Here is a 26,508-nt window from a genome sequence, read left to right as displayed (position 1 = left end):
AACAATATCCCTTTGGGAGAGCTAATTAGAGTTAAAAGAAACTGTTCCCGACTTGACATCTTTCCTTCAGAATTGAAAAAATCTTTAGCCAGATTAAAAAACAGAAGCTACTCAAATTGGTGCCTACAACGTGCTCACACCATTGTGGATAATATAGAGAGCAGATTTATTCAAATGTAAAAAAAATAATAATCAGCTACAGAATAATGTTACCTTTAGCACCATTTTTTCGCCACAATTCAATGAGATAATCAAAATCATAAAAAAAATCTGCCAATAATACATCAAGATGTTAAACTGCACTCTATTCTTGAAAAATGCAAAATCAACTTCGTAGCCAAACGGGCTACTAGTTTGGCTAATATTCTATTGCCAAGCGTTATTAGTAGTCATACATCTGGAAAGACCTGGCTGTCTTGTTCCGGTTTTTATGGTTGTGGACATAATCAGTGCATTTCATGCAAGTTTGTGAACAAAAGCAAAACTTTTTTTCCACTAATACAGGGGCCACTTATAATATTAAAAGCTACATTAATTGTAACACCCCTCATGTTATTTATCTTGCTGAATGTACTGCCTGTATGGTTCAGTATATTGGCTGCACAGGTGGACCCCTAAAAAAAAGGATCAGACGCCATATGTCAGACACTCTAAACGCATCTGCGATAAATATTTCAGCTGTTTCTAAACATATTGTGGACATACATGATAGATCTCTTTCCACATTTAAATTTATGGGCATAGAAAAGGTGTTCAAGCCTATCAGAGGGGGTGATCATAGGAGAAAACTCCTGAATAGGGAATCCTTTTGGATTTTTAAATTAAACACCCGCATACCCTTTGGTTTGAACACACGCCAAGATCTCATTATTAAATACACTTAATAATACAGATCTACCTTTTGTGCATCATATACATATTTCTTTACATATTTCTGTCTCTTACCGGGTAGACATCTTCCACCTGCGGTGCCACCCTGCTGGCATTTATTATGCCGCCGCTGCAGTCCCCTTTCTGATTGAAGCCGTGTTCAGAACGTAGCATGATTATACTATCTGATGTCCTTTTTCTTTGGCCTTGAAGAACCACATCTGCAACTTTTTCAATGCATTGATACCTTTTGTACTATTTTGGGCAGTTTATTAACTGGTTTTGTCCACATCCATGCTTTTTCAAGAAATTCCGGACACACTTAATATGTATTATGTTACTGCTGCGGCTTTTTTTCGTAGCTACCCATGACTCGACGCAGCATTTATTATGTGATGCTCGCCTATGTCCGTCATCATGAAATCGCACTTGCAATTTTTTCAATGCGTTGTTATCTAATACATTAATTCTTTGATAGCTCACACAACAAATTTCAGGATGGGATTCCCCTCACTTCGGAATGATAAGTAAAGGAGAGGGAAAGAAAGGAGAAAGGAAAGGAAAAAGGAATAGAAAAAGAAAAGAAAAATACACAAAAAAACTAGAAAATATAATAAACTTGTGCAATATTTACAGCACTTATCCCCTATGCTTCATGTTTATTACATACTTAATACACTGACACTTCTTTCATTAATATGTCAGTTTCCACCTATAAAATATTTATGATGGGGTACACAACATCTGAAGGAACTTTATTATACAGATTTTATCATAATAATACTTTCTCCTGACAACTTATCCACCGCTTTCCAATCCAAATTCCTGCATCTCTCAAAGATCAATCTATACAATTATTTAATTTTTCCTTTTTGCTTCCTTACTACTATATACATGGATTCTATAGTTTTATTTATGATACACTATCAATCTATTTGTTATGTGTTCTTATGTATTTTTCACAGTCTGTGTCTTTTTCTGTGATATTCCTGTTTTTAAGTCCCAAATGTGGATTTTTGGTGTGTTTTATATGTCTTTCAACTTGTGCACAGGTTGTGAATAATTGTTTTTTAATTAGCACAATGATTCCTCCCTATGACGCCTTTTTGGATTTGTATCAAATATTTTCCTCTTGGAAATACTACTCATTCCATGATTAAGACCATAAGGTTGAAACGCGTAGGACTAGGACCATCCCCGCGTCTCTCACTGTGTGCCCCTATGCCCTCGTGTGTGGTATCCTGCTTTTAATGGACTAAATAAATGTTTTAGTTTTAATACATCTCTCTGTTTCTCCGATGCTGGAAATCTCTTTTTTTTATGTAGATATCCAAGAAGTAGTACTGTGTTAACATGTAACTTGAGCTGTTAAGATGTTTTTGATTGAAAAAACCTTTTGATTTCTGTAAATGTGACCTCTTAATGCTGCAAATTCGAAACTTATAAAATGTTTAGACAGGTTGTGCATAATAAATTAGAACAGTGCATTTTGACATTTGTATTTTTGTTTTGCTTTTTAAAATACTGCTATCATTGCGAAGTTTGTGCAATAAAATTTGATGTTGATGATTTGAACATTATACTAAGGGGCACTTTGCACACTACGACATCGCAGGTGCGATGTCGGTGGGGTCAAATTGAAAGTGACGCACATCCGGCGTCACAGGCGATATCGTAGGGTATAAAGCATTTTTGATATGATTAACGAGCACAAAATCGTCGTAATCGTATCATCGGTGTAGCGTCGGTCATTTCCATAATTTGGAAATGACCGATGTTACGATGTTGTTCCTTGTTCCATCGCTGTGTGTGAAGCCGCAGGAGCGAGGAACATCTCCTACTTGCGTCCTGCGGCTCACGCCGGCTATGCGGAAGGACGGAGGTAGGCGGGATGTTTACGTCCTGCTCAGCTCCGCCCCTCCGATTCTATTGGCCGCCTGCCGTGTGACATCGCTATGACGCCGCACGACCCGCCCCCTTAATAAGGAGGCGGGTCGCCGGCCAGAGCAATGTCGCAGGGCAGGTGAGTGCATGTGAAGCTGGCGTAGCGATAATGTTCGCTACGCCAGCTATCACCATGATATCTCAGCTGCGACGGAGGCGGGGACTATCGCGCTTGGCATCGCAAGCATCGGCTTGCAATGTCGTAGTGTGCAAAGTGCCCCTAACTCATTTGCACAGAGTTTTTAGGAAAGTCAGATACAAATTTGCATAATAATTTGTATGTATATATCAATAATATAATTTCTCAACGTAAAACAATTCACAATAGTAAAAAAATAATATACCATACGGTACTTTTGAAATTACCAAGGCAGGGCTAGTTGTCTTACACCTAATTCATTTATGCCAAGCTTATATAAGACAAAAGATATTTTGTGTGTTCAAAATATTCCTTCAATATTGTTTTTTAAAATCTACTGTTTGATCTTATATGGGTTTCCAAAGCATTTTATATCCCCTAATAATTTTGGAGCTACCTAAATGAGCATTGTCTAGGCATTTGGTATTGGCATTGAATTACTTGAGTCAAATAAAATTTATTGAAATTTACAAGTTTTTGAAAATTCAAACAATTTTTGATTCAATTTGTGGGAATCATCAAAAAAATGCTTGTTTATACATTGCAAAAAGCTTGCATAAGTCACGCAAGGATGACATGACCTCAGTCCAGATTATTCGGGCTTCCCCATAATGCCTTGTAACTATCACATCCCATAGTATAGCACAGCCAATCAAGAGGGACTATCATAGAATTCATAAAGTCTAGACAAGGAATGCAACAGCCATTATAGGGTGTTTTTAGGATAGTGAGATTCTTTCAGTGTTCTAAACTCAGCAATACGGATATAAAGAGGAAGCCTTTAAAACATTGAACAAATAATTCAGACAGTAAAGTGTTGCGTAACTGCAGCAGTTAATACGATGAGAGTAGTAGCCTGCAAATAATACAGAGATTCAGTTGATAGGGGAAGAGGGAGAAAGGTGCCAGCAGCAGTGCCAGACTGGGTGAGATTGATATGATGCCACTGACATCTGTCCTGCTACATTTGAATTACAAGTACACATTTTTGTCATGTAGCAGAAAGCAAGGCATCAGAAATCTTTATACAGAATAAAAAAATCAGAAATCAGTGTCAGACGATGTGCATGCTTGTCACAAGCAGCTGACTTTTTCTGAAGGAGAAAAAAAATAAAAAAAAATATATATATATATTCTTTTTTTAAATATAAAAGAAATATCCTTAAAATTCAGACGTTTAACTGCGACTGTCTACCTAACAAGTTCGTGTATTGCATCTTTTCATTTACATATCTGTTTTAGTAATCAAATTTACATTCATGTAATGCCTATACTCTACATTCTGGTGCAGGTTCTTGCTTCTTGAATGAGTACGTACCTAGTATATCTTAGGGTACACTCACACGAGCACATAAATCGGACAAGTGCAATGCGAGAAAATCTCTCATTGCACTCTGACCAATGTTAGACAATGAGGGAGAGCAGATGGTCAGCTTTTTTCTCATACAGATTCTGGATGAGAGAAAAGCGGCAACATGCTGCGATTGGATGCCGAAATCGTGTGAGACTCGCCAATATAAGTCAATGAGTGCGAGAAAAAAAAAAGGACATCACATGGACCATCCTAATGACATCCGTTTTTATGGATACAATTTTATCATGTAGCACAGAACACTGTAAGTGGTCCTTTAAATGACTGTAAATGACTAATAGCTGCTGAGAAAAATACGGATTGCACACTGTCAGTAGTGTACATGGATGACAAGTGAGAATAAATCGTCCTACTCTCCTGGATGAGAATGGGACCGGTTTTTCATACGTTCGTGTGAGTCCAGCCTTACTAAGTTTTATTTTTAGGAATAGATTGCATTTAAAAAAAAAAAAAGAACAGAAAGTTAAAAACAAGGTATAGACCTTTTACTGCACATGTGTTTTTCGAACACCTCTAGTCTAATTTGCTTTCTGTATGTGTACATATCTACCTAGTATTTCTTGTTATGTCCTTTTTGGCAAAGGTTGAATAATTAGTGTTGAAAGGATTGCTAAAAGCTTATTATAGTGTTGTATAAATTGTATTGGGAAAGATTAAGTGGCTATGACAATGAAGTTAGTGTAAGCATTACCACCACCACTTCCATAAGCCATCCAGACAGTAGTTCTACGAAACACAAGACATATTTGGCCTCCATTGCTTCTGGAAAGCGTAATAATGGGTAGTAAAGGGATGATATTATGGAATATACTCTGTGTGCAGAATTATTAGGCAAGTTGTATTTTAGAGGATTTTTTTTATTATTGATCAACAACTATGTTCTCAATCAACACAAAAGACTCATAAATATCAAAGCTTAATATTTTTGGAAGTTGGAGTGGTTTTTTTTAGATTTGGCTATCTTAGGAGGATATCTGTTTGTGCAGGTAACTATTACTGTGCAGAATTATTAGGTAACTTAATAAAAAACAAATATATTCCCACCTCACTTGTTTATTTTCACCAGGTAAACCAAGATAACTGCATAAAATTTAGAAATAAACATTTCTGACATGCAAAAACAAAACCCAAAAAATTTAGTGACCAATAAAGCCATCTTTCTTTATGATGACACTCAACAGGTTCTGTCAGTTGCTTGATCTGTTTACGATCAACATTGCATGCAGCAGCCACCACAGCCTCCCAGACACTGTTCCAAGAGGTGTACTGTTTTCCCTTCCTGTAGATCTTACATTTTATGAGGGACCACAGGTTCTCTATGGGGTTCAGATCAGGTGAACAAGGGGGCCATGTCATTATTTTTTCATCTTTTATACCTTTACTGGCATGCTGTGGAGTAGTTGGATGCATGTGATGGAGCATTGTCCTGCATGGAAATCATGTTTTTCTTGAACGATACTGACTTCTTCCTGTACCACTGCTTGAAGAAGTTGTCTTCCCGAAACTTGTAGTAGGTCTGGGAGTTGAGCTTCACTCCATCCTCAACCCGAAAAGGTCCCACAAGTTCATCTTTGATGATACCAGCCCATACTAGTAGCCCACCTCCACTTTGCTGCCGTCTGAGTCGGAGTGGAGCTCTCTGCCGTTTACTGATCCAGCCTCTGCCCCCTCCATCTGCCCCATCAAGAGTTACTCTCATTTCATCAGTCCATAAAACCGTTGAAAAATCAGTCTTATATTTCTTGGCCCAGTCTTGACGTTTTAAGTTTCTTGATCAAAGGTGGTCATTTTTCAGCCTGTCTTACCTTGGCCATGTCCCTGAGTATGGCAGACCTTGTGCTTTTTGATACTCCAGTAACGTTGCAGCTCTGAAATATGGCCAAACTGGTGGCAAATGGCATCTTGGCAGCTTCCGCTTGATTTTCCTCAATTTATGGGCAGTTATTACACACTTCTTGCGATCCTGTTGGCTATTTGCCATGAAACGCTTGATTGTTCGGTGATCACGCTTCAAAAGTTTGGCAATTTCAAGACTGCTACATCCCTTTGCAAGACATCTCACAATTTTTGACTTTTCAGAGCCCATCAAATCTCTCTTCTGACCCATTTTTGCCAAAGGAAAGGAAGTTGCCTAATAATTAAGCACATCTTATATAGGGTGTTGATGCCATTACACCACACCTCTCCTCATTACAGAGATGCACATCACCTGATTTACTTAAAGGGAACCTGTCACCTAGAATATGCGTTCTGACCTATCAGCAGACGCATGTGCGCCCTTATTACACCTCCCTATCCATCCTTGTGTTGTAAAATTGTGTAATATGAAAGTAATAAAAAAAGTTTTATTACCTTCATATTTTCTATGAAAATTAGATAGCCACTGGCCACAGGGTCGGCGCCTTGCCCTATGAACGTCTGCATACTTTCCGTGGTATCACGCCTCTGTGGGCGTGATACCATGGAGTCACATGAGCGATGTCCCCGTCACTCATTCTATCCTGGCCGCATTGTGGCAGGCTTCTTTTCCGGGTTTTCACTCGCCGGCTTCAGACGCGCACTGCGCATGCGCAGTGCGCATCTGAAACTGACAAGGAGAACCCGGAAGAGAAGCCTGCTGCAATGGTAAGTATAAACGTGCGCAGGATAGAATGAGCGATGGGGACGTCGCTCATGTGACTCCATGGTATCATGCCCACAGGGGCGTGATACCACAGAAAGTATGCAGACGTCCATAGGGCGAGGCGCCGCCCCTGTGACAGCGGTTCTCTAATTTACATAGGAAATATGAAAGTAATAAAACGTTTTTTATTACTTTCATATTATACAATTTTACAACACAAAGATAGGTAAGGAGGTGTAATTAGGGCACACATGCGTCTGCTGATAGGTCAGAACGCATATTCTAGGTGACAGGTTCCCTTTAATTGGTAGTTGGCTCTCAAGCCTATACAGCTTGGAGTAGGACAACATGTATAAAAATTATCATGTGATCAAAATACTAATTTGCCTAATAATTCTGCACACAGTGTATAGCAAAACACTTATTTCAATTACAGAAGAATGTTGTTACCTCTGACAGCAACACTGTCAGTTTGCATAAGTGTTCTGCACAAAACGGAATGCCTGATCACAAATGATTAAGAGGGATAATTTTGCAGAAAAAATATGAAAGGTCAATCAGTGCGCTGTGTGATTAAATGGACCGTTGGTTACTACAAGTTTACTATCCATATCTAGGGTGAGGTCACTTTGATATTAGTAAGGCTGTGTTTACAATTAAAAGATTGAAAGGGATTGGACATACTTGTACGAGATCTCAGACTGTTATGTGAAATATGTAGATTTGACTACCTGCAATTTGCAGCAAATTGACTCGTTGCCAGGCATCGGTTCTGCTCCTGGGGCATCGCCATGGTGGGACCCGGCTCCATGACCCCGGCAGTGTTGTTTAGTAAATAGGAAGGATATGATGACAGTTTATTTGTGACCCCACCTGTGGTATGCAGCAAGTTAGGTGCCGCTGCTGCGGGATGGAGACCACTGGAGCAGATGGTGACGCAGCTTAGATGGTGCAGCTCTCCACAGGTAGAGCTGTGCCCCAAGGTAGATGGGAGTAGTAGTAGTCTATGATGGCAAGGCTGCCGGACGGGAGGCGCAGGCGAATAATCGAGCGAAACAGGGATGTAGTCTCAAGGTTTTTACTCACTGTAGCAGGTTCCAAGGCAAAATTAAATGTCAGTTACTACCTTTGGAGTGCTAAGGTTTCACTGTGATGGTCTCTAACCGATCCCGGATAGTTCAGATGTCAAGACCGATGCTCCCTTCTAGTGTGCCTCTCCTGGTCATCTTCCTGCACTGACTTCTCTCCCGCCTGTCCTGCACCTATGCACACAGTGCCCTGAGCCGGTATCTGCGGGTCCTTTCGGGTGGCTTAAAGCTCTATCCCTTGGCCCTTTGTGGTCACCTTCCAGCGGATTTGTGTGTGGGTTTGGCTTTGGTACTAAATGGTCCTCAGCCTCAGATTTTTCTAGTGGAGTACATAGGTTCTTTTCCTTTATCCTAGTGACCAGTCCCCGATTTGCGTCTAAGTCCTTCCACTCAAAGGTTGCATGTGGAACAAGGCCACGGTAGTATGTTGCACTTCCCGTGGTCTCTAGGACCCCTTCTGTCTTGTGCCTGGGTCCAGCTGCACCAGCTCCAGACCACAGGTCTTTCCTCCTACACTGCTCCTTCCCAACTCCTTAGTTTCACTTTCTACAGTGTGCTCCTACTAACTCGACTCCAACCCCCAGCCTGGCTCTGAATGTGGATTGCTATGGCGACATCAAAGGTGCAACTTGCCGTAACCACAGTCCTGTGAAATGTTGCCAGTGAGAGGGTCTGTGTTTTGTGTACATGCCGGTGGATGACCTCCTCCGTACCCGGGATGGAATACTACACCTCTTGCTGAGGTGCAGTACCTCTGTGGCAACTGAAGCCTCAGGATGCGCCACATCTACAATTCACCCAATTGTACTTGTGTGCTGCTGGAGTGCATTCCTATAGCTATAATGCTGTCCTCATCTAGCCCTGTACTGAGGTATTAGCTGTTAGTGCAATCCAAAAAATGTAGTTAATAAATAAATAGATGTCATTCCATATGTTGTAAACAGATAAATATTTATAAGTAGAAAAGCTGCATTTTCAGATATACTGGAAATAATATAAAGACTTTGCACATACATACTGTATATTAAATTTAGTTTAATATTGCTTTAGGCACACATGCACCAAGGAACACTTGTGTTAATAAAGTGTGTCTCCAAGATCCCTTTTACTAATGTTCTTTCCTCTCAGTATATGTATGGAAATTGCCTAATGTTTTTCTTACTGCTGGTATAGTAATTTAAGCTTTACAAATATTCTGCCTTTGCTATACTGTAAAAAACCCTCCTTGCACTGATTTTCTGGTTAGATTATGATAGCTATTCTGAGGAGGCAGATCTACAGGGGGAGTGATAGAACAGCAGCATGAACCAATGAATGGACAAGAGGTATGTGTCAGACTACTTCAGACTCTTTATAGGCACTGCATCTAAGCCACGGTCACATTGCGGGAGGGCCCTCATGGATATGAACTAAACAGCAGTCAAGCAGCAGCATCTGTGGAAAATACTTAACTGGTAATCATCTTCAATAAGCCCTGAGTTATGGATAAGTATTATAAGTCTTGAGTTCCTTAATGGATAGTCCCTTTAAGGATTCATGATGGTAGTAGAATATATTATGGCTCCATAATAGTTCCATGGAAGCTTTTTGTTTGCATTGGGCTGGAGTCAGACGAGCGTATGGCATCCGATGCGACAGCATTGGATGTGATATGCTAATGACTCCCGGTTAATCCACCATCTCCTCCATTTTCAGCCTGTGCGTATATCGCATTGCACTGGGATAACATTTGAGTGCAGTCCGATGAAAATGTTGCCGCTTTTCTCGTATCCAGAATCTGGATGCGAGAAAAGCTGACTAACTGCTCTCCCTCTTTGACTAACATAGGTCCGAGTGCAATGCGAGATTTTCTCGCATTGCACTCGTCTGATTTTCACGCTCGTGTGAGTGTACCCTTACGCTGTATGTTTGTTTTAAGATGTTGTTCTGCCATTGTGTGAAAAAAGTGCTATTCTCCACTGCTAATTTCCATTAAAAAGGAGACCGGAAAATCTCATTTGTGTACAGTCTATGTTTGTTTATAAAATCCTGAGTTTTGTAGGAATTCTTAAAGTAGGATTGTTTATTAAGCAGGAAAGACATTGAAACATGCGCAGACCACCAAGTAGAACTTATCTATGTGTATGCACAACTTGTATTGTATTTGAACGGAACTCCTGGAAAAATATATCAACTGATTTTATTGGAACCAATTTTGTATTGTCCTATTGTCTATAACATAATGATATACAGTACAGACCAAACGTTTGGACACACCTTCTCATTCAAAGAGTTTTCTTTATTTTCATAACTTTGAAAATTGTAGATTCCCATTGAAGGCATCAAAACCATGAATTAACATATGTGGAATGAAATATTTAACAAAAAAGTGGTAAACAACTGAAAATATGTCTTATATTCCAGGTTCTTCAAAGTAGGCACCTTTTGCTTTGATTACTGCTTTGCACACTCTTGGCATTCTCTTGATGAGCTTCAAGAGGTAATTACTGGAAAGGGTTTCAACTTCACAGGTGTGCCTTGTCAGGTTTAATAAGTGGGATTTCTTGCCTTATAAATGAGGTTGGGACCATCAGTTGTGTTGTGCAGAAGTCTGGTAGATACACAGCTGATAGTTGTACTGAATAGACGGTTAGCTGCTTTTTTCTGGCCATAATACAAATCTAAGTAAAGAAAAATGAGTGGCCATCATTACTTTAAGAAATGAAGGTCTGTCAGTCCGAAAAATTGGGAAAACTTTGAACGTGTCCCCAAGTACAGTGGCAAAAACCATCAAACGCTACAAAGAAACTGGCTCACATGAGGACCGCCCCATGCGATGCAGAAAAGGTGAACGGATGGACTCTACATGCCTGGTTCCCACCATGAAGCATGGAGGAGGAGATGTGATGGCGCGGGTGTGCTTTGCTGGTGACACTGTTGAGGATTTATTCAAAATTGAAGGCATACTGAACCAGCATGGCTACCACAGCATCTTGCAGCGGCATGCTATTCCATCCGGTTTGCGTTTAGTTGGACCATCATTTATTTTTCAACAGGACAATGACCCCAAACACACCTCCAGGCTGTGTAAGGGCTATTTGACTAAAAAGGAGAGTGATGGGGTGCTATGCCAGACCTGAACCCAATCGAGATGGTTTGGGGTGAGCTGGACCGCAGAGTGAAGGCAAAAGGGCCAACAAGTGTTAAGCATCTCTGGAAACTCCTTCAAGACTATTGGAAGACCATTTCCGGTGACTACCTCTTGAAGCTCATCAAGAGAATGCCAAGAGTGTGCAAAGCTGTAATCAAAGCAAAAGGTGGCTACTTTGAAGAACCTAGAATATAAGACATATTTTCAGTTGTTTCACACTTTTTTTTTAAATATTTAATTCCACTTGTGTTAATTCATAGTTTTGATGCCTTCAATGTGAATCTACAATTTTCAGAGTCATGAAAATAAAGAAAACTCTTTGAATGAGAAGGTGTGTCCAAACGTTTGGTCTGTACTGTACATATTTAGGTTGCTTAAAATAAAATTGTAATCTTTAAAGGGGTTGTGGCCTGTTTAAACAAGTTATCAGATATTTAACAATGTGTTGATCAGTGAGGGTGAGACGCTGGAACCTGCACCTCTTTGTAGCAGGCCGCACTTATTGGTAGTAGCAGGTTACTATTATCTCTTTTAAAATGGTGCATCAGTACACATTTAATCCCTGTGGGGCTGTGAAACACATTGCTCGTCTTTTTCCATCAGTCCGCTAGACGATGAATTAAGTATTGATGAGATATCAAACCTGCTGAGCCATTTTCTCACAGGGACAAAAGTTCTCTGTCACTGATAAAAAATCCCCAAATTGACAATCAGTGCAGGTCACACTGGTGGGACACCAACTGATCAACAACTTATTACCTATCTCATGCAAAGGTGATAGCTTGTTTAAGCGAACAATCCCTTTAACATGAAATAATAAATCAAGTAATGAGCTTTTATGTTTTCTCTTGTAGAGAAGCTTTCAGCAGAGTATGTGAAGCTGTCCCAGGCACCAAAGGAGTATTCAAGAAAAGAAAGGTACTTTTTTGTCTTTACCTAAATTGGAAAATAGAATTCTTAGTTTCATAATTGTTTAAGGCTGAAGGTAGACTTAAGTCCGTTGTGTTCAACCCATAGCCTAACATGTTGACCCACAGGAAGGCAAAAGCTTCATGGGGCAGACACTAATCTTCATATTAGAGGAAAAATTATTCCCGACTTCACATACAGCAATCAGATTAGTGCCCTGGATCAACACCCCATCGCAGAAGCTAGTGCACATAATCATTAATATTATATTTTACAAGAAAGTGCATGACCTTACCTTTATTCACATTAAACTTCTATTTCCCAGCCCAAGCATCCAGCTTACATAAATCCTTCTGTAATATTAAATTATTCTCCTCTGTATTGATTACCTTGCAGAGTTTAGTATCATCTTCAGATTTTGAAATTCTTCTCTCTATGCCTCCTACAATGTCATTACTAAATATGTTAAAAAGAAGAGGGACCAATACTGACCAATGTGGTATCCCACTGTTGACTATTACCCAGTCCAAGTGTGTTCCATTAATAACCACACTTTGTTTCCTTATCACTGAGCCAGTTCTTTGCCCAGTTACTCATATTTCCCATATTCCCAGTATTCTCATTTTATGTACCAACCTTTTGTGCGGCACAGTATCCAATACTTTTGAAAATTCCATATAGACAACATCCAGTGCATTTCGCTGGTTTAGTTTTAAAATTACCTCCTCATAGAAGCTGATCAAATGAGTTTGACGGACCGATTCCTCATAACCCCATCTTGGTACTGGGTCATGAGGTTGTTCTTCTTGAGATACTCCAGGGTAACATCTCTTGGGAAAGAGATTGGGAAATCCCTCAAGGATTTTCCCCACAGTAGAGGTTAAGCTTAATGGCCTATAATTTCCAGGCTCAGATTTTCTTTTTTGAATATTGGCACCACAGTTGCTATGCACCACTGATGCGGTACAGTTCATGTTATTATGGAATCTGTAAAGATTAAAAACAATGGTCTGTCTATTACCGCACTTAATTCCTGCAGTACTCAGGGGCGTATGCCATCTGAACCTGAAGGGGGGGCCAATACTATCATTTTGTTTATTACTTTTTATGTAGTTGATAAGAATAATTTTGAATTATTTTACTTTCTCTAGCAATGAGTCTCTCTGTCTCAATCTTTGCTGGCCTTATTTTTAGAGAATTTATTTAATTTTCTATAAATATTTAATGCCGCCTCACTACCCTCTTGCTTTAATTCTTTAAACACTTTCTTTTTGTCATTTATTGCACCTGTTACACCTATATTTATCATTAGTGATTGTCTCCATTTCTAGCTTGTTTATTACCATAAGGTATATATTGTGAATAGGTCCTATTCAGGATGCTTATAAAGGTGTCCCATTTGCTTAGTGTACTTTTATTTCTCAGGACATTGTCCCAGTTAATGCACTACTAACTTAATCACTTTTATACGTTGGAAATTCGTCTTTCTTAAATTCAGTGTCCTTGTAGCCTCTCTACCATGCTTCTTATTAAAGCATACATGCAAACTTATTATTTTGTGATCACTATTATGCAAGTGACCCCATAATTGATATGCGGTCCTGCCTGTTGGTTAAAGGGAATCTGTCAGCAGGTTTTTGTTACCTCAACTGAGAGCAGCATGATGTAGGCATAGAGATTCTGAATCTAATGCTGTATCACTTAAATTACAGGGTGCAGCTATTCAAACACAGTGAGAGATATTTTGAACAAGTAACAGAGCAGAGAGAGCTGCCACGCCCACACCAGGCTTTCAGTGTACATTTCTATAGACAGGAGCTGCTAATCACAAATGGGGTTGGAGTTGGACTACAGCTCATGGGCTCCTCAGACCCACTAGTGATAAAGCTAAGAGGCTTAACCAAAGGTACTATCACACTAAGCGACGCTCCAGCGATCCCACCAGCGATCTGACCTGGCAGGGATCGCTGGAGTGTCACTACATGGTCGCTGGTGAGCTGTCAATCAGGCAGATCTCTACAGCTCTCAGAGATCAGCCACAAGCGACCTGTGTAATGACACTGTGCTTGGTAACTATAGTACACATCGGGTTACTAAGCAAAGCGCTTATGTGTACCTTGGCTATGTGTGCAGGAAGCAGAGAGCCGGCTTCTAGAAGCTGCATATGCTGGTAACCAAGGTAAATATCGGGTAACCAAGCAAAGCGCTTTGCTTGGTTACCCGATGTGCACCTTGGTTACCAGCGTCCGCAGAAGTCGGCTCCCTGCTCCCTGCATATTCAGATCGTTGCTCTCTCGCTGTCAAACACCGCGATGTGTGCTTCACTGCGGGAGAGCAATGACCAAAAAATGGTCCAGAACATTCAGCAACGACCGACGACCTCACAGCAGGGGCCAGGTCGTTGCTGGATGTCACACACAGCGACATTGCTAGCAAGATCGCTGTTGCGTCTCAAAAACCGTAACTCAGCAGCGATGTCGCTAGCGATGTCGCTTAGTGAGACATGGCCTTAACATTACAAGTAATCAAAAACACAATTTGAGATAAGAAACAGCTAACTGTAAACTGCACATTAACTCTTACAACATGCTGGCTTCAGACTACATAGCAAAAAACGTCCTGACTCCTAACAGATTCCTTTTAATATTAGGTCTAGCAGTGCCCCCTTCTTGTTGGGTCCTGAACTAGTTTTGAAAGGCAATTGTCTTGGTTGTCAAAAACTTGTTTCCTTTGCTGGATCTACATGTTTCTGCTCCCCAAATTATTTCAGGGTAGTTGAAGTCCCCCATGATAATGACTTCACTCTGATTTGCTGCCTCTTCTATTTGCTTTATGAGCATGTGTTCTGCTGTTTCCATTATATTTGGACACTTATAACAAACCCCTAGCAATACTTTATTATTCTTTCTCCCACCCCTTATCTCCACCCGTACGGACTCTACAATTTAATTAGCCCGACATATATTATAATATGGCATTGGTTTTAATTAATTTAAATAATTTCATTTTTTTGGCTATGGTGAATTTTTTAGCACGTCAAATGGTTTGGGGCATAAATTGTGTGGGTCTTAAAACCATGTATCTAAACTGCTTCCATTTTTAGCTTTAAGTTCAGTGTCATTACTTTCTAAAGATAGCTTCTCTTCTACTTAGCATGTGAAGCCCCCCAACCCCCCGAAAAAAAACCCCAGTAGACAACCATAATTTGTCTTTCAAAACAAAATTAAGTCTGTGCCAATCAGCTGTCTATGATTGTCAATTGAACTGTCTATTTCTTCACAGCACCAGTTTAGTAGTGTACCTTGACTATTGAGCAGATCATTTATTGGGGATCCCAAAGCACAGGGGCCTTTATACTGTCAATTCAAGTGCCCTACAACTGTATATAAATTATTTTCTATAAGGAAGATTCAATAAATAAGGTCCATAATTAGTGATGGGTGAACCCAAACTGTAAAGTTCTTGGTCCGTACTGAATACCTAGTGTGTGTGCACGGATCCTGACCATGGACTTCTTAAGGAAGTCCATGTTACCATTTGGGTTCAGCCACCTGGATTTAAAAAAAATAAGCAAAATGGGGTTGAAAGCAGGACAATTATACTTGCTGAGTTTCCACTTGGCTGTCACACTGCTTTCGGGTCCATTCATTAAAGCTTATGAATATTCACTGCTTTCCCTGCCCACCCACTGTGGCAGCATCTGTGATTGGTTGCAGTCTGACTGCTGGTGTGTTAGCATCTGTGATTGGTTGTCCTCACAATAGCTGTCTGGGTCCCGAAATGGAGAGTAAATATAAATAAATAATTGGAAAAAAATGACATGCAGTACCCTGTATTTTGATACTCACTGCAGATAAAGCAGACAGCTGGAACCTGCAGTGCACAGCTGTGTACATTATTTTGACTGTGTATCAAAATGCATGGGACCCATGCAGATTTTTTAAAATTATTTGAATACATAATTTTTGCAGTCTCCCAAATTTTGATACCCAGCCAAGATAAAGGGGACAGATGGGGGCTGGTATTCTCCGGCTAGGGAGGCTCATGGCTATTGTGCCCTCCACAGCCTAAAAATAACAGCCCGCATCCGCCCCAGAATTGGCGCATCCATTAAATGCGCCAATCCTTCCACTTTACTCGGCTCATCTCTATTGCCCTGGTGTGGTGGCAATCTGGGTAATACAAGGGGTTAATGACAGCTGTAATTTGTCAGTAATGGGTAGAGGTTTACGATACCCTATTACTAATCATGTAAGTGAAAAGAAATAAACACAGAACACAGAGAAATACATACAAACAAAAAACCCTCTTTCTCCAATTTATTAATTCCCAAAATTAATAAAGGTCCACAGTAATCTACACCACAACGTCCAATAACAATCCCGGCTCTGTGAAATCCAAGGTCACAGTGCGTGGCCACATTAAAAATGTGATTGATCCCTGCAGCCGCAGCGCATACTAAAGGAGCTGTGAGAGCAGTTAAGTCAGTGGAACAAATTTCTGCACCAAATTTGCGTCTTTTGTCAGAAAAATGTGTCAAAACCACACCAAACCCACATCACGTTTTGGTGCATATTTCCGTCAGGTGATGTAGGTTTGGTGCAGATTTCGACAACATATTTCGGCACCAAATCTGCATCTCCTGGCAGAAAAACGCATCAAATATGGATTGCATTTTTGGTGTCTTTCTGCCAGGTTATGCTGATTTTCTCCAAACACATTTAAGATGCGCACATAGCCTAAGCCATTAATACAGCATTGAAATAATTGAGTTCACCTTAAGTGAGTTCATAGAGTTCACCTGAGGTGAGTTCACTGAGTTCATTGCGGTCAGCTGAGGTCACAGCTGGTGTACCGTGGAAACAGACAGCATCACTGTCTGCATTGGATCTCACAATCTTAATTATCTAGCAGTATATCTTTGAAGTGTGGGAGGAAACGCACGCAAACAAAGGGAGAACACAATAACTCCTTACAGATATTGTCTTTGGTTTGATTTGAACCCAGGACCTCTGTGCTGCAAAGAAACAGTACTACCCCTTGAGCCACCGTGCTAACCACTGAGCCACTGTGCTAACCATTGAGCCACTATGCTGTCCCAATAGGGAATACATTCTAGAGAATAGCCTTTTCATTTAACGCAAAAAAAAGAGAGGAGGATCAGCACTTCCTTAAAATCTCGTGTTCAATCTTTATTGAATTTAAATATATTTATATGACTAAAGTATTTATAGTACCCTATGACTAAGGGCTTATAGCCAGAGGTGCATCAGAGAAATGATACATTTTTAATGGCTGGATATTGGTTTTAGTGCATATTTTTGTGACCAATAAAGATTGAACACAACATTTTAAGGAAGTGCTGTTCATCCTCTCTTTTTTTGGATCTCTGCACCCACCTAACAACAAGTCTTGATATCAACAATAGCATGGTGAGGCATTTTTCATATACTTTCCTTTTCATACTAATTCCCTTTTAATTGTCAGCTAGCTACTAGTATAAGTTATTTTTCCAATATGTCACGCAAGGTTAACAGGCTACCTAGACAATAGTAAATTGTGAATTCATAGGGATGATGCTAAGGAATATCTCCACATCGTTTGGTGAGAGGAATTCATTAGCATATGTTGTAACATTAACGCTATAAAAATCCAGAATTTTGTCACCTATAGGTGATGTTGTAACATTATGTTATGGTATAAAACAGAATCTGAATAAATACATGGAATGATGGCCATCTGGTAACACTTGCATTACTCCCATGGCTGATGAATCCTGGCATGATTTAAAGTGAGATTCGTGACTCATACTATGCAAATCTGAAGCCCAGAGAATAAATTTGAAGGCAGTAAGATAATACCACTTTCTTAATCTTGTGTGAAGACACAGGTATAAATAGTAGATTACTGCATCGTTCACATGACAAGCTTTGTTTTTTATATGTATGCAGGTTTTTATTTAGTTTATAAGCTGAAGTGGCCTATTTCCTATTAACAAATTTAATGTATAGAATTAATGACACCCAAAAAGACTGAGTAACTCTAAATATTTTAAAAATATAAATCTGAACGTTGTGTTGTGCATTTGTATTCACCCCCCCTGAGGGGGGGCCATATCACATCACCATGAAAACACCATCCCTATCACAATGAAGAATGAACAAAAACATCAGCGTCTAGATGTGCAAGGATGGTAGAGACATCCCCAAAAGGCTTACACTTCACAAATACTTGCTGCTTAGTGTGGGTATATCACATAAAATCCCAATAAAAGACATTAGAGTTTGTGGGTGTAACTTCAAAAATGTGGAATATTTTATGCGTTTGAATATTTTTTCATGCCAATGTATATGGCAGAAATCATGCAACCAATGTTTGGCCACATGTCAAGTTCCCTTGAACTGTTTTTTTCATGTGTACTAGCCCTAAAGACATGTTATAAGAATAATATAGTTAGTTGAATTATTTTATTTTTAGCAATAACTAGCTGTAGTACCCAGCGTTGCCCAGGATAGTAACTGTGTCACTCTCAGCCTCTGTCTGTCTGGCTCTATCTCTGTCTGTTTCTCTATCTCTTTGTCTGTCTTTGTCTGTCTCTTTCCCTGTCTGTCTTTGTCAGTCTGTCTCTTTCACTGGCTGTCTTTCTCTCTCTCTATCTCTTTGTCTGTCTGTCTCTTTTCCTGTCTGTCTTTTTCCCTGTTTGTTTCTTTTCCTGTCTGTCTATATATGTCTGTCTGTCAATCTCCTTCCCTGTCTAGCTTTTTCCCTTTGTCTCTATTCCTGTCTGTCTCTTTTCCTGTCTGTCTCTGTCTCTTTCCCTGTCTGTCTCTTTCCCTGTCTGTCTGTGTCTGTCTTTTTCCTTGTCTGTGTGTCTCTGTCTGTTTGTCTCTTTCTGTCTCTTTGTCTCTTTCCCTGTCTGTCTCACCCTCTGTCTCTTTCCCTGTTTGCCTCTGTCTGTCTCTTTTCCTGTCTGCCTCTTTCCCTGTCAGCCTCTTTCCCTGTCTGCCTCTTTCCCTGTCTATCTGTCTCTTTTCCTGTCTGTCTGTCCCTGTCTGTTTCCCTGTCTGTCTCTGTCTGCCTCTTTCCCTGTCTGTCGCTCTCTCTCTGTCTGTATACCTACGGTAAGTATAGACACAAGGCACTCCCAAAATTCTTGATGCTGTGATTTTATTTAACAGTGGATGTGCATAAAGAACATTTTCGGTCACAAAAAGACCTTCTTCACTTGCACATGGGGAGACCGGATGGTGCTTGTGACACAGCGTGATATCCACCGCTGCATGGGGGCCACCCTCTGTTTACCTGTATATCTCTGTTTGCCTCTTTACCTGTCTGTCTCTTTCACTGGCTGTCTTTCTCTCTCTCTTTGTCTATCTTTCTCTTTTCCTGTCTGTCTTTTTCCCTGTTTGTCTCTTTTCCTGTCTGTCTGTCTATATATGTCTGTCTGTCAATCTCCTTCCCTGTCTATTTTTTTCCCTTTGTCTTTTTCCCTGTCTGTCTCTTTTCCTGTCTGGCTCTGTCTGTTTCCCTGTCTGTCTCTTTCCCTGTTTGTCTTTTTTCTTTTCTGACTCTGTTTCTTTCCCTGTCTGTCTCTTTCTTTCTGTCTGTCTGTCTCTTTGTCTGTCTGTGTCTGTCTTAGTCTGTGTCTATCTGTCTATATCATTCCCTGTCTGTCTCTTTCCCTGTCTGTTGTCTCTGTCTGTCTCTTTCCCCATCTATCTCTTTCGTAGAAGAGGCTAGATCTGAACTCAATCCTATACCAGGCGCTCTTGTAATACCAATGAACAGAAAGCAGGAACCATTACAAATTCAAGAAGCAACAAACACATGGACCTATAGGAGCAATACTCCAAACATAGCTGTAGGGAGCTTCCCAGCTAAGCCACAGAGAAGGAAGATTCCTGCATGCAAATAAACTGACAATAACCAAAATAATTGACAACCCAGATAAGAACAAAAACAACATAAGAAAGAATCAAGCACTTATCTGGGGTAGATGTGGTCAGAAGCAAGATGAAAAGGCTGGTGAGCTACAGGACAATGATAACCGTCTCAGACTGCCAGGAGGCCAAGGTTTAAATAGGCAGAGAGTTAGCAATGGAAACACCCATTGCTCCAGCACACCTGGTCTCTGTCCAAACCATTCCTGGCCACAAGAGGGAGCCTCACAGCAGCAAAAGCATAACTGACATTCACAACAGTTACATCTATGTGCGTTTGAAACCTGATTGTGTGTGAGAAGCAAGGGACCTGGCTATATAGGAAATTGAATAAACATAGCTAAAGGGCAGGACTGGGTTCTCAGACAGAAAAAAACTGCATAACAATCAAAAAGACTGCTGGAAAACCATTGTAAATGTGAACAGGGTGCTAGCCAAAAAATACACAATCTATATGAAGTGAAAGCTGCACACCAAATTCTTTCCCTGTCTGCCTCTTTCCCTGTCAGCCTCTTTCCCTGTCTGCCTCTTTCTGTCTGCCTGTCTCTTTCCCTGTCTGTCGTTATCTGTCTGTTTCCCTGTCTCTCTCTGTCTGCCTCTTTCGCTCTCTCTCTCTCTGTCTGTTTACCTGTCTGTCTCTATCTGTCTCTTTCACTGCCTGTCTTTTTCCCATCTGTCTCTTTCCCTGTCTTTCTATATATGTCTGTCTGTCTCTATCTCCTTCCTTGTCTTTTTCCCTCTGTCTCTTTCCCTTTCTGTCTCTGTCTGACTGTCTCTGTCTGTCTCTTTCCTTGTCTATCTCTGTCTGTCTTTGTCTCTTTCCCTGTCTGTCTGTCTCTTTGTCTGTCTCTGTCTGTCTGTCTCTGCCTTTATCTTTCCCTGTCTTACTGTCTGTGTCTGTCTCTTTCCCTGTCCGTTTGTCTGTCTGTTTGTCTCTGTCTGTCTCTTTGTCTCTTTCCCTGTCTGTCTCTTTCCCCGTCTGTCTCTTTCCCTGTCTGCCTCTATTTGTCTCTATCCCTGTCTGCCTCTGTCTATCTGTCTGTTTCCCTGTCTGTCTCTGTCTGCCTCTTTCCCTGTTTGTCTCTCTTTGTCTGTCTGTTTATCTGTCTGTCTCTGTTTGTCTCTTTCACCAGTCTGTCTCTTTCCCTGTCTGCCTCTTTCTGTCTGTCTGGTTTTTTTCCTGTCTGTCTGTTTCCATGTCTGTCTCTGCCTCTTTCCCAGTCTGTCTGTCTCTGTCTGTCTGTGCCTATGTCTGTCTGTGCCTGTGTCTGTCTCTTTCCCTCTATCCGTCTCTCCACCGATACCATATTACTTCACACATAAGCTTCTTATACTAATGTCCCTCATTGCCTATAGCAACCAATCAGAGCTCCTATTAATGTCCATTGACTTCAATGTAAGCAGGTTTTTTGGTGAATAACTGTAAAGTGCATGGTTACATTTCCCCTCAAAACATAGTCTATGATGTTCCCTGAGTCAAATGAGGTGTCTGTGCAAAATGTTGTGATTGTAAATGCGACAGTGCGGATTCCTTTAGTGGACATACACACACTCAGCTTTATATGTTAGAATGAAAAGCAAGCATTGATGACTCTCGGAGAAAAACTGGAAAAACACTAATATGCACAAGCTCTTGCTTCCTCCTTTTCTCATGCAAGTATGTTTGTCTGTTTTTTTTTGTCTAGCCAGCAAATAAAATTCTCTCTAGCATCTTAGGAAAGAGCAACCTCCAGTTTGCAGGAATGTGTATAACGCTGAATATATCTACAACCAGCTTAAATATGATGACTCCTGATTCAAAACAGGTACGATAAACTAACCATGTAGATAATGCATTGTAAAGTATGATGTTCTGATATAAAGCCATTGTTTCTTTTTTGTAATATCATCCATGTACCTTTTATAGTCCAGTCTACCTAAAGAATACATTTTATTTTTTGAGCTACCATGGGAAACCACATTTAATCGCTTTGTAAAATCATAAACCATAATAAGACATATTTAACCTAAAATACGGCAGCTTGACATGAGCAATAATTTGACCTGGAAGACGGAGATGAGTGATTCTGCAGAATAATTTCACAGTATTATTATTTTTATTTAAGACAAAACAATCACTGATCTCGGGGAGACCAGCCAGAGAAAACACTGCTGGCTGCCAACAAAGGTGCTCAAAACAGTGAAATCCTAGGTGCATTGCTCCCTGGGAAGTATGCAAATCAAAAAAAGGTCTGTGGAGCCTCTGTTAGGAGTCTCAACACAGAAAATAGCCAGATATCCCTCCGGGAAGGACCCAGCCAAGGAGTGGCTCTTTTTAGGAGACCACCATAACCAACATATTAAGTGGCCCTTTTAGTCAATATCCAACTCTTTCACGAGTTTAAAGATATGAACTCGTGAAATCCTTTGTGGCCTCCACCTACATACATCCATTTTGGTCATACTTTTGGCTCATTCAGATGTCAATGATGTTTTTTGTAAGCAGAAAACGGTCTGAGTTTCATGCGTAATCCAGTCTTCATCAGTTTTGACAGTTTATTAGTTTCATCAATTTATTTCATATGAAAAAGAAACCAAAACCACTATGGCCTTGTGCACATTGAGTATTTGGTAATTTTATTACTTTAGTATTTGTAAGGCAAAACCATGGTAGCACATTTCTGACTTCTAAACAATTAACAATACTACTTATCTAAAAAAACCCTAATTTTGGATAAATATGCCGCAATATACTGTGTATTAAAGCTTACCCAATTAAACAAATATTAAGGCCATAAATATAATTATAAATAATTCAGTCATAAAAACAAGTTTATGGTATTAATAGACTAAAAGCCGCTTTACACGCTGCGATATAGTTAGCGATATCGCTAGCATGAGTACCCGCCCCCATCTGTTGTGCGACATGGGCAAATCGCTGCCCGTGGCGCACAACATCACGCGGACCCGTCACACTACTTACCTGCCTAGCAAGGTCGCTGTGACCGGCGAACCGCCTATTTTCTAAGGGGGCGGTTCGTTCGGCGTCACAGCGACGTCACTAAGCGCGCGCCCAATAGAAGCGGAGGGGCGGACATGAGCGGGACGTAACATCCTGCCCACCTGCTTCCTTCCGCATTGTGGACAGCCGCAGGTAAGGTGAGGTTCCTCATTCCTGCGGTGTCACACATAGCGATGTGTGCTGCCTCAGGAATGACGAACTACATCGTACCTGCAGCAGCAACGATAATTGGGAATAGGGGGGCATGTCACTGATTTGCGATTTTGCACGTTTTTGCGACGATGCAAAATCGCTCATAGGTGTCACACACAACGACATTGCTAAAGCGGCCGGTTGTGCGTCACAAATTTTGTGACCCCCAACGAAATCGCTTGAGCGATGTCGTAGCGTGTAAAGCGGCCTGTAGTCCACTTTGCATTCGCAGGGCGACTATGCCCAACTTAACAAACATTGAGACAATAATAATTATTGCCAATATTAAAGGGAGGGGGCTGCTTCTTCTGTTCTTCTTCAAACTGTACAAAACCGCCTGAAGCAGGGCCTTTTATCTGGAGATTCTGCCCGCCATAAACCTATCAACCAATCAAATTGAAGTGTCCTTTCCCACTCAAATAGAAGACCAATCACCAGATAACAGATATTCAACCCAGTAAGGCCCGTTTCACACGTCAGTGAAAAACACTGACATTCTTCACTGACGTGTAAAACACGCACATGTCCCTCCGTGTTCCGTGATTCACGGCACACGTGGGTTGTCCATGTGCAATCCGTGATCCATGATCCCGTGATTGCATATGGACATTACTCACCTGCCTTCACTGCTGCTGTCCATGGTGCTGATCTGCTCGGCCCTCCAGCGTCCGCCCACCGCTCTCAGCACCTACTTCCTGGTCGGCAGTTCCTGCTTCATGAATATTCATGAGCCAGGCTGGAGCTGCCGAGAGCGGAGCAGGCACAGCAAATCGCAGGCAAGGTAAGCTGAAAATTTTGAATATTTAATATGTCCGTGATTTTTTGGTACGTGTTTCACTGATCACACACGGATCACACCATAGTGTGGTCCGTGGGTCATCAGTGATGCCAGACAAAAACTGACATGTCTCCGTGCAGAATCACGTCCAAGGGTGCACGCTGCACGGAGACACGTTCAGTGAAAAACCACTGATGTGTGAGCAGACCCATTGATTATAATGGGTCTGCGTATGTCAGTGATTCTGCTACGTTTTAAAAAAAGCACAAACGTACCAGAATCACTGACGTGTGAAAGGGGCCTAACAGTAAGTACCAACTATTATAGGGGTGTCAAAAGACAAAACAGCATTAAGGGAGACACTAAGAGGAAAAGAGGGGGGAGGAGACAGAATAATTATATATTTAGCTTGTCAATTATTACCATTAAATAGAATAATGCTCAATTACTTATTTTTAATTAAATACTGTATGTCCGAGATATGCGACCATGTGTTCCCCCAAGCTAAAATGCTGTGGGAACCCTTTCAGAAGTGGAACAGCGAAAAGTATAATAGACACTCGAGAACCACTTCGGAATTTTTTATCCAGTCCTGGTTTTGGCTTACAAATACTGAGGTAAAAAACTCTCCAAATACTCTACATGTGCACGTGGCCTTACAAGTACTGAGGTAGAATACTCCCCAAATACTCAGTGTTTACACCAGGCCAAATGGAGGTTTCTCAAGCTTTACCAATAAAATAGTCTGTGAAAGTTGGACAACACACAGATGACCGATATTTTCACACAACTTTAGACTTGTACTGGGAAGTTTGAGCTGACACTCCGATCAATATTGGACAAGTCTAAGTGCTTTTGTGGGTATCACTCGGTCTGAGGAAAAAATTGGACAAGTGAAAAGCTCCATAGATAATCATAGGTCTTAATTCTCTCTGTGAAAACTGCCATCTGAATTAGCCCTAAGGGTCTGTGCGCACACTGCAGATTTGTTTCTTCAGCAAAAATGCACCCTCTGGCAGAATACCTCACCTCTGGTGGAAAAAACGCACCCAAAAAATGCATGCCTTTTTGCTGCGCTTTGGTGCGATTTTTGGATCATTGTGTCCCTGTGGTTTTTAAGCCTTTTTAACCATAAGCAATGTCATAAATAATGCTGGGATCTACAGAAAAGAAGTTACATGCTGTTTCTTTTTGCTGCAGAAAAACTGCAGCAAAACCTGTAAAGAAAAAAAAAGCAACGTGCGCACAGCAGTTCGAATTTCTCATAGACTTTGATGGAGAAGGAATGCATGAAGCTTATGAACAAAAACTGCACCAATTCTGCACCCAAAAACACAGCAAAAACGCGGCAAAATAACATAGTGTGTGCACAGGGTCTAAAGGGTGCTTTACACGAGACGACGGATCGTGCGATGCATCGTCGGGGTCACGGTTTTCGTGACGCACATCCGGCATCATACACGACGTCGTCTCATGTGAAACCTCTGAGCGACGCAGTATCGCTCACAAATTGTGAGTCGTGTACTTGTCGCTCAGTTTCATAATATCATTTATTTTTACTTGTGCCGGTTGTTCATCGTTCCCGTGGCAGCACACAACGCTCCGTGTAACACCACGGGAGCGATGAACTCTGCTTACCTGTGTCCCACGGCTCCCGGCGGCTATACGGAAGGAAGGAGGTGGGCGGGATGTTTACATCCTGCTCATCTCCGCGCCTCCGTTTCTATTGGCCGGCGGCTGTGTGACATCGCTGTGACGCCGAACGTCCCTCCCCATTCAGGAAGTGGACATTCGCCGCCCACAGCGAGGTCGCTCAGCAGGTAAGTACATGTGACGGGGGTTTCACGACTTTGTACGACACGGGCAGCGATTTGCCCGTGACGCACAAACGACGGGGCGGGTACGATCGATCGTGAAATCGCACGATCAGTCGTCCCGTGTAAAGCAGGCTTAAGTCTGACAATGGCCAGAGCTGAACACCATACACGATATGCACCACTGCAAGCGTCAGTTTTCCAATTTGAGGCACTAAAGCTGAGGCCACACGGGGATTACTGCGAGTCCTCGCATGACACTCGGCTCACGCTCGCAGATGAGGGTCGGCACTGAGGAAGGGAGGGAGGGATTTATCTTCCTATCTGCTCCGTTGCCGGCTATTGTCATTCTCGCTCTGCACTCGCATTACACCGGTGTAACACAAAAGCAGTGCGGTGTTTCTCTCGCCCCATAGACTTGAATGGGTACAAGTGGAACAAGATCGCATTCCACCTGCAGCATGCTGTGACTGTTTTTTCAGTCCGATTAGGTCTGAGAAAACAAACGCTCATGTGAGCTACCCAATAGAATAATATTGGTCCCAGTAGAATGCGATTTTTTATCGCATTCCACTCTCTCCGTATTACTCACCGTGTGTGCTGAAACTAACAGTAAGAATGCAGAATTAATGTTGATGTCCAGTTTTAGATCCCCTCGATTTTATGGACAAAATATTCAAAAAGAAGCAACTTTATCGGAACATAATG

General features: G+C 41.2%; 1 protein-coding gene across 6 annotated transcripts in view; it reads left to right on the top strand.

Moving 5' to 3' along the window:
- The window catches only part of SHC3 (SHC adaptor protein 3), a 172,961-nt gene that overhangs the window by 93,242 nt on the left and 53,211 nt on the right, over positions 1–26,508 (top strand). For all 6 annotated transcript variants that reach the window (XM_075318856.1, XM_075318864.1, XM_075318847.1 and 3 more), the window contains 2 exons: positions 12,021–12,084; positions 21,701–21,820. In XM_075318856.1, the coding sequence (XP_075174971.1) occupies positions 12,021–12,084; positions 21,701–21,820 (184 nt within the window). The remainder of the gene's footprint in view (positions 1–12,020; positions 12,085–21,700; positions 21,821–26,508) is intronic.

The sequence above is a fragment of the Anomaloglossus baeobatrachus genome, chromosome 1 (genome assembly GCF_048569485.1).
Source record: "Anomaloglossus baeobatrachus isolate aAnoBae1 chromosome 1, aAnoBae1.hap1, whole genome shotgun sequence".
Lineage (NCBI taxonomy): Eukaryota > Metazoa > Chordata > Amphibia > Anura > Aromobatidae > Anomaloglossus > Anomaloglossus baeobatrachus.
The sequence above is the reverse complement of the archived record's forward strand: the minus strand, read 5'-3'. Positions and strand labels throughout refer to the sequence as shown.